The following is a 12,500-nucleotide window of genomic DNA, read 5'->3' on the forward strand; positions in this document are numbered from 1 at the left end:
TAAAACACATGCATGTCCCTCCCTCCCTCTCGCCACTCCCTCCAATCTCTCTCTCCCCCCCTCCCTCCCTCATCCTCTCTACCTCCCTGTCCCTCCCTCCCTCCCCGCCCTTCTTCCACTCCCTCCCCCACTCCCTCCATCTCTCTCCTCCCCCCACTCCCTCCTCATCCCTCTCCACCTCCCTGTCCCTCCCTCCCTCCCCCCTTCTTCCACTCCCTCCATCTCTCTCTCCCCCCCTCCTCCTCATCCCTCTCTACCCTCCCTGTCCCTCCCTCCCTCCCTGTCCCCCCTCTTCCACTCCCTCCCCCACTCTCTCTATCTCTCTCTCCCCCCTCCCTCCTCATCCCTCTCTACCTCCCTGTCCCTCCCCTCCCTCCCCCCCTCTTCCACTCCTCCCTCCCTCCCCCCACTCTCTCTCTCTATATCTCTCCCCCCTCCCTCCCTCATCCCTCTCTACCTCCCTGTCCCTCCCCCCCCCCCCCCTCTTCCACTCCCTCCCTCCCCCACTCTCTCTCTCTATCTCTCTCTCCCCCCTCCCCTCCCTCATCCCTCTCTACCTCCCTGTCCCTCCCCTCTCTCCCTCCTGTCTCCCCCCCCCACCTCCCTCTCTCCCCCCCCTCTCCTCCTCTCTCCCCCCCCTCCCTCCCTCCCTCCTGTCTCCCCCCCAACCTCCCTCTCTCTCCCCCCCCCCTCCCTCTCTCCCCCCCCTCCCCCTCCTCCTCCCCTCCTCCCTCTCTCCCCCCCCCTCCCTCTCTCCCCCTCCTCCTCCCCTCCTCCCCCCCCCCTCCCCCTCCTCACTCCCCCACCTCCCTCCCCCCTCCCAGGACCACCTTGTGTGTTTCCTGCCAGGCACCCTGGCGCTGGGCGCCCACCACGGCCTGCCCGGGGAGCACCTGCAGCTGGCCGTGGCGCTGATGGAGACCTGCCACCAGATGTACGTCCAGATGGAGACTGGCCTCAGCCCAGAGATCGCTCACTTCAACATGCTGCCCTCTGACGCCAGGGACATAGACGTCAAGGTGAGGGAGGGAGGGAGGGTGGCAGGGAGGGAGGGAGGGAGGCAGGGACATAGACGTCAAGGTGAGGGAGGGAGGCAGGGACATAGACGTCAAGGTGAGGGAGGGAGGGAGGGAGGGAGGGAGGCAGGGAGGGAGGGAGGGAGGGACATAGACGTCAAGGTGAGGGAGGGAGGGAGGCAGGGAGGGAGGGAGGGGACACTTCAACATGCTGCCCAGCGACGCCAGGGACATAGACGTCAAGGTGAGGGAGGGGAGGGAGGGAGGGACATAGACGTCAAGGTGAGGGAGGGAGGCAGGGACATAGACGTCAAGGTGAGGGAGGGAGGGAGGGAGGGACATAGACGTCAAGGTGAGGGAGGGAGGCAGGGACATAGACGTCAAGGTGAGGGAGGGAGGGAGGGAGGGAGGCAGGGAGGGAGGAGGCAGGGAGGGAGGGAGGGAGGGACATAGACGTCAAGGTGAGGGAGTGGAGGCAGGGAGGGAGGGAGGGACACTTCAACATGCTGCCCAGCGACGCCAGGGACATAGACGTCAAGGTGAGGCAGGGAGGGAGGGAGGGCAGGGAGGGAGGGAGGGAGGCAGGGAGGGAGGGAGCGAGGGAGGCGAGGGAGGGAGGGAGGAGACGGGAGGGAGAGGGAGGGGGAGGGAGGGAAGGGAGGGAGGCAAGGAGGGGAGACAGACTTAACCCTTGTCTTGTCAGATCTTAAATCCATTCTGTCAATGTAAGTCACTTTGGATAAAAGCGTCATCTAAATGGCATAAATTATTATATATATAAAAAAGTGGATAAATGAGTGTGTCTCAGATGACAATGTCACCCCCCCCCCCCCAGCGGGCAGACAGACACAACCTCCTGCGCCCGCGGAGACGGTGGAGAGTCTGTTCTACCTGTACAGGTTCACCAGGACCCCAAGTACCGCGACTGGGGATGGGACATCCTGCAGAGCTTCAACAAGTACACCAGGGTGAGGACCACACACACACACACACACACACACACACACACACCAGGGTGAGGACCACACACACACACACACACACACACACACACACACACACACACACACCAGGGTGAGGACCACACACACACACACACACACACACACACACACACACACACACACCAGGGTGAGGACCACACACACACACACACACACACACACACACACCAGGGTGAGGACCACACACACACACACACACACACCAGGGTGAGGACCACACACACACACACACACACACACACACACACACACACACACCAGGGTGAGTCATCTCTACACAGGAGGGAATATGTTCTACCTGCTGTGAATCAGTTCTGCTGCAGGCTCGGTCCCTCATGTTAACATACAGGACAGTAGAGTAGTGGAGGAGAACTTCAGGTGTCTCTTGGGTGTGGGTTACATTTTCTACATTTACATGTTTGGCATTCAGCAGACACCTTATTCCAAAGCAACTTACAATCAATACATTTGACTAAGCAAGTGAATCATCAATCCACCAGTCGTAGCAGGAGGAGTAATCTAGCTCAGGCCAGGGGCCATTGGCAGTCTCAGTGATAGAAGAACAAAGAAAAAAGTTTGTTAGTTCAATAGTAGACACTGGAGAAATGTTAGGAGACAACAGTATAGGGGGGGGGGAGCAGGGGAGGGACAGTGCAGGGGGGTAGGTGATGTCTCAGGAGGAGCAGTTAAGGTGTATCCTGAAGAGATGGAGGTCTTCAGTCTCCGGCGGAAGATGGGGAGTGACTCTGCAGTTCTAACAGCCGTGGGAAACTCATTCCACCAGCGGGAGCCAGTTACTTTAATGGTGTGTCTCTCTCTAACCAATATTATGCGGTGGCATCCAATCGGGGCGCTGTGTAGAACATTTCCCCCGACGGGTTCATCCGATTCCTTGTTTTGTGGGGAACACAAAATGATTTCCCCAACTCCGTGAAACAGCCCCGTCGAGAACAGGACGTAAACAGAGGCGTTTAGACTTGAGAGGCATGCCGGAACGCCTTTAGATTAACATCTGAGTGGTGTGTTCAGCAGAAAGACTTCAACGACATGATGTTTTGGGGACCCCAGATACCCGACAGGATATTAACTTGTGGGAAAAACGCATAATAGGTATCTTATCAGAGCAATCTGAAGAACTGAACAGCAGTGACAAACTAAATGTGTTCCGTGACACGGAAACTCAACTCTCTCCCTCCTCGCCCTCCACCCCCCCCCCCCTCCTCCTCCTCCACCACTCCCCCACCACCCTCCACCCCCCACCCTCCCCCCTCCTCCTCCTCCTCCACCACCTCCCTCCACCCCCCACCACCCCCACCCCCTCCTCCTCCTCCTCCTACTCGCCCTCCACCCCCCCCCTCCTCCTCCACCACTCCCCCACCTCCCTCCACCCCCCACCCTCCCCTCCTCCTCCTCCTCCTCCTCCACCTCCTCTTCACTGTTCTCCTCCACCCCCCCCTCCTCCTCCTCCTCCTACTCGCCCTCCACCCTCCCCTCCTCTTCCTCCTCTTCTTCCTCCTCCCGCCCCTCCTCCTCCACCACCCCCACCCCTCCTCCTCCTCACCTTCCACCACCCCTGTCTACAACCCCCACCCATCCTCCTCCTCCTCCTACTCATCACCGTCCACCCCCGCCCCTCCTCCTCCCCCCTCCCCATCTCCTCCCTCCTCCTCCCCCCCTCCTCCACCCCTCTGTACCCCCCCCCCCCCCTCCCTCCTGCACCCCCCCCGCTCCCCCCCAGGTGCCCACCGGGGGCTACACGTCCATCAACAACGTGCGCGACCCCCTCCAGCCCCGGCCCGCGGGACAAGATGGAGAGCTTCTTCCCTGGCGAGACGCTCAAGTACTTCTACCTGCTGTTCTCCGACGAGCCCGACCTGCTCAGCCTGGACGCCTGGGTGTTCAACACGGAGGCCCACCCCCCTCCCCATCTGGCCCTCCGCCCCCTGAGACACACGCTGAGGGGAGGGGGGGATCCTGGGGGGGGTCCAGACCAGAGAGAGTCCAGAGGGAGCCCTGCTGCCATCATCCAGGGCGTCGATGCCAAACAAAACAACTGCCTTCTCCTGGGGATGTTCCAGCAGCGACTGTGGGTGCAGGGGGGGGGGGGGGGGGGGGTTTAGGGGTTAAAGGGTGTCAGCTGTGGACGTGTGTTTCCATATGGAGGAGTTGGGAGGGGAAGGGGGGGAGGGGGGGGTTCCCAGGGGGGGAGGGGGAGGGAAGCCATGGAGCTGGTCTCTGCTGTACCAGCTGAAGTAGTGTGTGTGGACACGGGGAGCTGGGTGGTGAGCGCTGCTGATCACAAGCAGGATGGAGATCATCTGATCACGGTTAAAAACTATTATCTTCCTTTCCTCCTCTCCCTCCATCACTCCTCTCTGGTCCTTTATGTGAACATGCCCAACCTTGGGGGGGGGGGGGGGGGTCACAAGAAGAATCGAACAGCCAACTGCCGATCGTTGATGAACAGACAGATAATTATACCGTTTTTTTGGCATTATGGTTGGAAATATCGTATGTCACTTAGCCTCTACCAGTTATTACCCCCCTCCCCCCCTAACCTCCATGTCTGTCAGATCCCTGCTCACTTGAAAGAGGACAGGATGGGAGGACGATGGAAGGAACGCTCTAGCCTGGGTCCCTCTCCGACCAGGGGATAGGCTCAGAGGCCACAGATTACAGGTCAGAGGTCATAGGCCATAGCCACTAGTTACTGTTGGAGGAGGAGGAGGAGGAGGAGGTAAAGGACCACACTGTGAAGGCCTGTGGTAAAGAACGCTTTGCACTTTCCTCTGAACAGAAGAACAGAAGGATTTGTTGTCTTTCATCTGTGCGCTACGTGTGACGGAGGAGGATGATGATGTCACACAGGTGAAGCTGTGTGCTGTAATATATATATATATATATATATATAATATCTGTTGGGATAAAATTGTGAATTATGAATGAATGACTTATTATCACGCTTGGGACCACACTGTACAATGACAGCTATTTATTTTTTACTGTGGTGAATGGTGTCCCTGGTTTTATATACATATTTGTTTTATTTTCGGGTTATTATTTATGTCTGTGTCCCTCTGCTGTGTGAACGAGGCTGCCGTGCTTTCTCAGTGAGGAAGTGAACGAGGAGGTTTTTGATAAGAGTTTGATGTACATTTGATGCTCTGGCTTCAACTCCAAGTCCACTCCATAATGCCGACGTCATTCCTGTAAACGCTCGATCGTCCTGTGCGACGACGGTCTCATCACGTCTCTTTCATCATCGTCTGTATCATTTGGCCACTAGTTAGGGTTGCACAATTCCCGTTTCCTGTTTTGGGAAACCTTTCCGATAATTTCCAATGTTTCCATATGGAAAACCTCAAAATTATCGGAACGTTTCCCAAACTTATGGGCGTTTTTCAACCCTGGCCTCTATGCATATCTGTCTGTCTACAGCATATCTGTCTGTCTACAGCATATCTATCTGTCTACTCGCCACAATCTGATTGTGTCGTAACGTGTGCCGCCCGCCTGCCATTAAGAACCATCATGTTTATTTGAGATGTTCTGTGTTAGAGGTGGTGGGGGGGGGTGGGATTTTTTACCTGTGGTAATTCGGTTGTTAAATCGTGACGTGTTTCCGGGTCCAACGTTGGCTGAGGCGCTCTCTTCGAAATGCCTCAGTAATAATAATAATTAATTATATTTATATAGCGCTTTTTCCGAGGCTCAAAGACCCTGACAATATGTGGAAAACGGGAAAGTGCTGCGTCCCTTGTTGTATGAATAGATCCCAGTCTAAAAAATGATTGAACTGTCATTCTACCGCTGTAGTACACTGGTACTATGGTGCAGGGAATTTCTGGTTTGGACCCGGAAATTGCTAAACGTCACGCGTGACGTCAGACTTAACAACCGAATAAGTTCTGCCTGCAGGCTCGGTCCATCATGTTAATGTACAGGTAACAGGTAACAGGACAGTAGCGTAGTGGAGAAGAACCTCTCTCTCTTCTCTCTCGGGTGTGGGTTACTATAATGCTCTATCTCTTTCTAACCAATGTTAGTCAATGGCATACAGGCAGACAGTCCCGGCCATAGAAAGGGGTGTTGGGGTCCCCCCCCCCCCCTTTCCCAACTAAGTGCTGTGCCTACTGAGATGCCCTTGGCTGGGGGGTGCAGTGCCTACTGAGATGCCCTTGGCTGGGGGGTGCTGGGCCTACTGAGATGCCCTTGGCTGGGGGGTGCTGGGGGACTTGTCCATTTCCATTGCTCAGTCAAAGGTGATGTTTTCTAAAGCTGTTTGGGTGTGGGGGGCGGGTGGGGGGGTGTAATGCCTTGTGTCTTGCTATTTTTATTACGTGGCTGGCTACCAAGATGAATGGGTGGTGTTAAAACTTTGTGGGCATTATTTGTCAATTGTCTCTCTGAATCAGAAGTGATGGTTCCACCCCTCTGGTGTTTTAAACAGTGCTTAGGCTGCATCTGTGTGTGCTCCTGTGTGTCTCTCTACAGCTAGCTTACATTAGCCAGACACCTCTACAGCTAGCTTACATTAGCCAGACATCTCTACAGCTAGCTTACATTAGCCAGACACCTCTACAGCTAGCTTACATTAGCCAGACACCTCTACAGCTAGCTTACATTGGGGTCATCCCTATGTTCCCCGGGTCCTATGTTCCCCGATTTCTTAGCTCCGCTTCCGAAAAAGGGTTCTATGTTCCCCGCTTCCGAAAAAGGGTCCTATGTTCCCCGCTCCAGGAAAAGGGTCCTATGTTCCCCGGGTCCTATGTTCCCCGCTCCCGAAAAAGGGTCCTATGTTCCCCGCTCCAGCGAGTTAACGTGACGTCATAATGCTCCGTGTTGATGAGTGTAACTCCCTAGATAGATCATTTTCGAGATGGAATTGAAAATCTTATATTCCTAAAAGAACACCAGTGACAGTGTATATATACACATTATTACATATTTTTTCTATATTTTTGTCAAACGAAATCAAATAAATACAGTAGAGATATCAATCCAAAATATAGGCTTTTATTGCAACCAACTAATTAAACTATGTTTGTGCATATGGTTCAATTTACTTCAAACAGTAAACCTAAATAATAACAATAATAACAATAACAATAATAATTAAATTAGGCCAATAATAATAATAATAATAATAACAACAACATAGGCCTACTGGACAACATATTTACTTCAAACAGTAAACCTAAATAATAACAATAATAACAATAACAATAATAATTAAATTAGGCCAATATTAATAATAATAACAACAACATAGGCCTACTGGACAACATAATAACCTCCTCCTGATTATTTGTTTGAAAAGTGCTATCCAAATAAAGGTGCATAAATGCAAAAATCTAACAACAAAAAAGGGAACAAAAGTCTACCCCTTTCGATCTAGCCCATAAGGACGCTACGGCTGACAGCCCTCCAGTACGAAGCCAGATGTCTGAGGCCCTGAATATATTGTTCTTTCAGCCTCAGTAGACGGGCCTCCAACTCCCTGGGAACATAGGCCTCCAACTTCCCCGGGAACATAGGACCCGGGGAACATAGGACCCTTTTTCTGGAGCGGGGAACATAGGACCCGGGGAACATAGGACCCTTTTTCGGAAGCGGGGGAACATAGGCCCCTTTTCGGAAGCGGGGAACCGGGAAACATAGGACCCGGGGAACATAGGACCCGGGGAACATAGGTACGCTCCCCTTACATTAGCCAGACATCTCTCTACAGCTAGCTTACATTAGCCAGACATCTCTACAGCTAGCTTACATTAGCCAGACATCTCTACAGCTAGCTTACATTAGCCAGACATCTCTACAGCTAGCTTACATTAGCCAGACATCTCTACAGCTAGCTTACATTAGCCAGACATCTCTACAGCTAGCTTACATTAGCCAGACATCTCTCTACAGCTAGCTTACATTAGCCAGACATCTCTACAGCTAGCTTACGTTAGCCAGGCGCTACCTTTCACAGCCCTAGACCCCGGCTAGCATCGTTCTGTTGAAGTAAGGCTTTAACTTACTTTTCCAGAGAAGTAACAGATCTGTGATACGCTAAACACCCTTCGTCACGCTACCACAACCTAAGATAATTGCTTAGCGAACGCTTCACATGATTGCGATTGGAGACAACCGTCCCTGAAGCGCTGGTCTCGGAGCTACCCGTCCCCCCCTGTCCTCCCCTGTCTTAATCTACCCCTCCCCCCTGTCCCCCCCTGTCCTAATCTACCCCTCCTCCCTGTCCCCCCTGTCCTAATCTACCCCTCCCCCCTGTCCCCCCCCTGTCCTAATCTACCCCTGTCCCCTGTCCCCCCCTGTCCTAATCTACCCCTCCCCCCTGTCCCCCCCTGTCCTAATCTACCCCTGTCCCCTGTCCCCCCCTGTCCTAATCTACCCCTCCCCCCTGTCCCCCCCTGTCCTAATCTACCCCTCCCCCCTGTCCTAATCTTACCGTACTCATCAGGACCGGAGGATTCTGGTCCGTTGCTCAGAGGCGTCCTCCCTCCCTCCACCCCTTCCTTCCTTCCTTCCAGCTATCTTTCTTTCTTTCTTTCTTTCCGGTCAGTTGGGAGTTTTTTCCTTAACGTCTCTCTCGTGCCTTCCGACCCGTAGCCAGTGACGGGTCCCTCACCTGCTGTGGATAAGCTCTCTGCGTTTCCTATAATTGCTTCTCCTGTCATCTCTGGGCCCTGGCACCGGGCCCCGGCACCGGCCCGTCTTAAAAACTCTTATCAAGTATTCATGGTCTCACTTTGTTCCAAAGTTGGGAGTTGGAGTTGTAAAAAAGACTGAAGCACCAGGCAAGGATAAAGAGATGGTGGAGAGAGGAGTTCATTTGTCACCGCAGGGGAACACTTAGATGTGCTGTTTGAGTTTGAGAGGTCGTTTTTAAGTTTCAACAGATAATGAATTTTTCATTTTTGTGATTCGGGCTACGTGGGCTTAATGAGAAATGATTAAAGATTGACCCTAAGATTGCAGAATGCCAGTTCTCTTTTAATAGATTGGAAATTAAATATCTTCATGGAGTAGAACTGACAGGGGGAATGAAACAAGATTAACCAAGAGAGATAGGTCGCAAAAATGTCAATGTCGTCCATTATTGTAATGATCTATAGGTCCCATCCGTCGCTCCGGCGTAGCGGTCTGTTCCCTGTTAGATTGGAAACGTGACCCCCCTCCCCCTCCACCTGTCAAAGGCCAAAGACATGATCAATTGTTTTTCTTACGATCAATTAATTGCCAGTTATGAAGAGAGGGATCAGCGGGTTTGCCTTCTGTGACGTGAGTGATTCATCCTCACCACTTGTCAGGACCTCGTCGTGCCACCTCAGACCGGAGGGCGTCCAGCCAGACAGGCTGGATGATAATAATGATGAGAATGTTTTATGCTGCTTTTTGTAAGTCCAGCTACAGCCTCTATAAACCGCCGTGTCCATAAAACAATAACCAATCAACAATAAAGATTTTGAACCAAGCCATTGATCTTGTTTTGTTTGTTTTATAGCTTGAATTCATTCCATTGTTGTGTCCAGTTTCATGGATTATTGGGTAGGCTATCCTTTTGTTGCCAAGGAGGTAAATGTTCTTAACCTATCCTCCTCCTCCTCTTCCACCTCCATCTCCTCCTCTTCCATCATATTCTCCTCCTCCTCCTCCCCTTCCTCTTCCTCTTCCTCCACCTCTTCCTCCTCCTCTACCTCTTCCTCTTCCTCCACCATCTTCTCCTCCTCCTCCTCCCCTTCCTCCTCCTCCACCTCCTCTTCCTCCTCCTCCTCCCCTTCCTCCTCCTCCACCTCTTATAGTGTAGCGGTCTGTTCCCTGTTAGATTGGAAACGTGACCCCCCCCCCGCCCACACCTGTCAAAGGCCAAAGACATGATCAATTGTTTTTCTTACGATCAATGAATTGCCATTTATGAAGAGAGGGATCAGCAGGTTTGCCTTCTGTGGCCTTGTCGTGCCACCTCAGACTGGGGAGGGCGTCCAGCAGCCAGACTACGCCACACAGGCTGGATGATAATAATGATGAGAATGTTTTATGCTGCTTTTTGTAAGTCCAGCTACAGCCTCTATAAACCGCCGTGTCCATAAAACAATAACCTAATCAACAATAAAGATTTTGAACCAAGCCATTGATCTTGTTTTGTTTGTTTGTTTTATAGCTTGAATTCCATTTCCATTGTGTACAGCTTCATGGATTATTGGGTAGGCTATCCTTTTGTTGCCAAGGAGGTAAATGTTCTTAACCTATCCTCCTCCTCCTCCCCTTTCACATCCACCTCCTCCTCCACCTCTTCCTCTTCATCCTCCTCCTCCTCCTCTTCCACCTCCTCCTCCTCCACCTCTTCCTCCTCCTCCTCCCCTTCCTCCTCCTCCTCCTCTTCCTCCTCCTCCTCCCCTTCCTCCTCCTCCTCCCCTTCCTCCTCCTCCACCTCTTCCTCCTCCTCCACCTCTTCCTCCTCCTCCTCCCCTTCCTCCTCCTCTTCCTACTCCTCCTCCCCTTTCTCCTCCACCTCCTCTTCCTCCTCCTCCACCTCTTAATGAGCAGCCAGGCTTTTTTGGTAAAAAAAAAAAAAACTAGCAAAAATGTGGTTCGGAAAGGGTTAAAATGTGTTGACTGATGACATCACGTGTGGTGACTTGATCACACAGAACCTAGATGATGCATCATCACACTAATAAATCCATACTCATTTCCTCCTGTCCTGCATAGCAGTGTTTTATGCGTTGAGGCCATGGTTGGTTATGCATTAGACCCACATCTCTCAGGGTTCAGATCCATTAGTGTCACCTCACTGTTGACTTTATGACTCGCGTTTGAAAGTAACTTATCTTTTTTATGGCTGTATTTATTTGTTCAGAGGTTGCACAGATGTAACACCAGGGGGCAGTAAACACAGGATGAATCATGGCTTCTGTTGGTACAGTGGTGGTATCCTGGGGTAGCTTGGCTAGGAGGGGACAGAGAGGTGTAATAACAGCTTTATAAGCAACGCGTCAGTGATGGGGCTGCTGTTCCCTAGCTGTGAGAGAACTCAGACACTGTTAGGTGACGGTGCATGTTGGGTAGTGGTGGTCTAGTGGATAGTGAGTTGGACTTGGGATCAGAAGGTTGTGAGTTCAAATCCCGCCTGAAGCCACACCACTACTAGTGTGCCCTTGGGTAAGGCACTTAGCCCGCAGTTACTCCAGGGGGTATGTCCCTGTAATTCGTAATTGTAAGTCGCTTTGGATAAAAGCGTCTGCTAAATGGCAACATTATTATTAATTTAATTATTTGCATGTATGTATGTGTGCACGTTTGGGTGTGTGCACCGGTTTGGTGTGCATTGTGTGTGTGTGTGTGTGTCTGTGTGCCTGCTCGCTGTGTGTGTGTGTGTGTGTGTGTATGCGTTTCTGTGTATGCATGCGTGTGTAGGCGTTTCTGTGTGTGTGTGTGTGTGTGTGTGTGTGTGTGTGTGTGTGTGTCAGTTGTAACCTTGGTTACGTGCCTATGACCCCACAAAAAGGGTCCAGTCCTCTCTACATGGGGGGAACCACCTGGAGGTGTGTGTGTGTGTGTGTATGCATGTGTGTGTAGGCGCGTGTGTGGTTATATATATGTGTGTGTGTGTGTGTATATGAGTGTGCGTGCGTGTCTGTGTGTGATTTCATTTCTACTGACAGTTCATTAGATCTCATCAGACAGCAGCAGTATTCTCAGAGGTATCATGTGATTGACATGTGCAAAATAACGAATCGCACTTGTTGGAACGCTGCCGGTATAATTTCCGCCTCAGCCACCTGCCTGCCTACAATCAAAGTGTCTGATGAATTGGCACGGGGCCTGTTTGTCGGGGATCGACAAACGACAAGGTAAGATATCATAATAATAATGTTTTATTTGCCATGCAATCAACTGTTGTCAATCAATTGTTGGAGTTTTGTATTTTTGTTTTTGCTCTAGGCACAGAGTCAGCTATAGCCAGCGCCCCACTGGAGCAATTATGGGTTAAGTGTCTTGCTCAAGGGCGCATACAGCTCCCTCCTGAGGCGGGGGATCGATCCAGTGACCTTCCCGCCTGCTAGCCGGCCTCTCTAACCTCTAGGCTACCACCACCTCCGCCAACCGACAGCTTCTGGTCTGAGGTACAGTACGTGTCTCTGTTCTGTCTCTCCTGTAGGACGTAGACACACACTCCTGTGGGTCCTGCTGAGTGTCCGTCGACCATCGACCCAGGCCACTTACCCTGACGTCCATCCTGGACCCTGTCACCGACAGTGACCCTCATGAATTACCCCACGACAGGCTGGCTGGTTCATTATGTCATCATCATCACAAACGGCTCAGTCTCAGAGTATGGGTCTCCTGTGGCTATTCATCTCAGGACCTGGCCGTGTGCACCGAAGCTGGCGGGAGGCTGTTCCTGTCTGTGATAGGCTGGAGGAGAAGCTGGCGGGAGGCTGTTCCTGTCTGTGATAGGCTGGAGGAGAAG

At 52.1% G+C, this 12,500-nt stretch overlaps 1 protein-coding gene across 1 annotated transcript in view; it reads left to right on the plus strand.

Moving 5' to 3' along the window:
- man1b1a (mannosidase, alpha, class 1B, member 1a) overlaps positions 1-3,967 on the plus strand; it is a gene marked incomplete at both ends in the record, with an annotated part of 21,832 nt that extends 17,865 nt beyond the window's left edge. Inside the window, 7 exon segments of the mRNA XM_080529720.1 lie at positions 825-1,019; positions 1,852-1,881; positions 1,884-1,920; positions 1,923-1,984; positions 3,759-3,806; positions 3,808-3,936; positions 3,938-3,967. Coding sequence (XP_080385846.1) covers positions 825-1,019; positions 1,852-1,881; positions 1,884-1,920; positions 1,923-1,984; positions 3,759-3,806; positions 3,808-3,936; positions 3,938-3,967 — 531 coding nt within the window.
- Positions 3,968-12,500: the final 8,533 nt, after the last annotated feature.

The sequence above is a fragment of the Nansenia antarctica genome, assembly GCF_963989245.1.
Source record: "Nansenia antarctica genome assembly, chromosome: 4".
Taxonomy (NCBI): Eukaryota; Metazoa; Chordata; class Actinopteri; order Argentiniformes; family Microstomatidae; genus Nansenia; species Nansenia antarctica.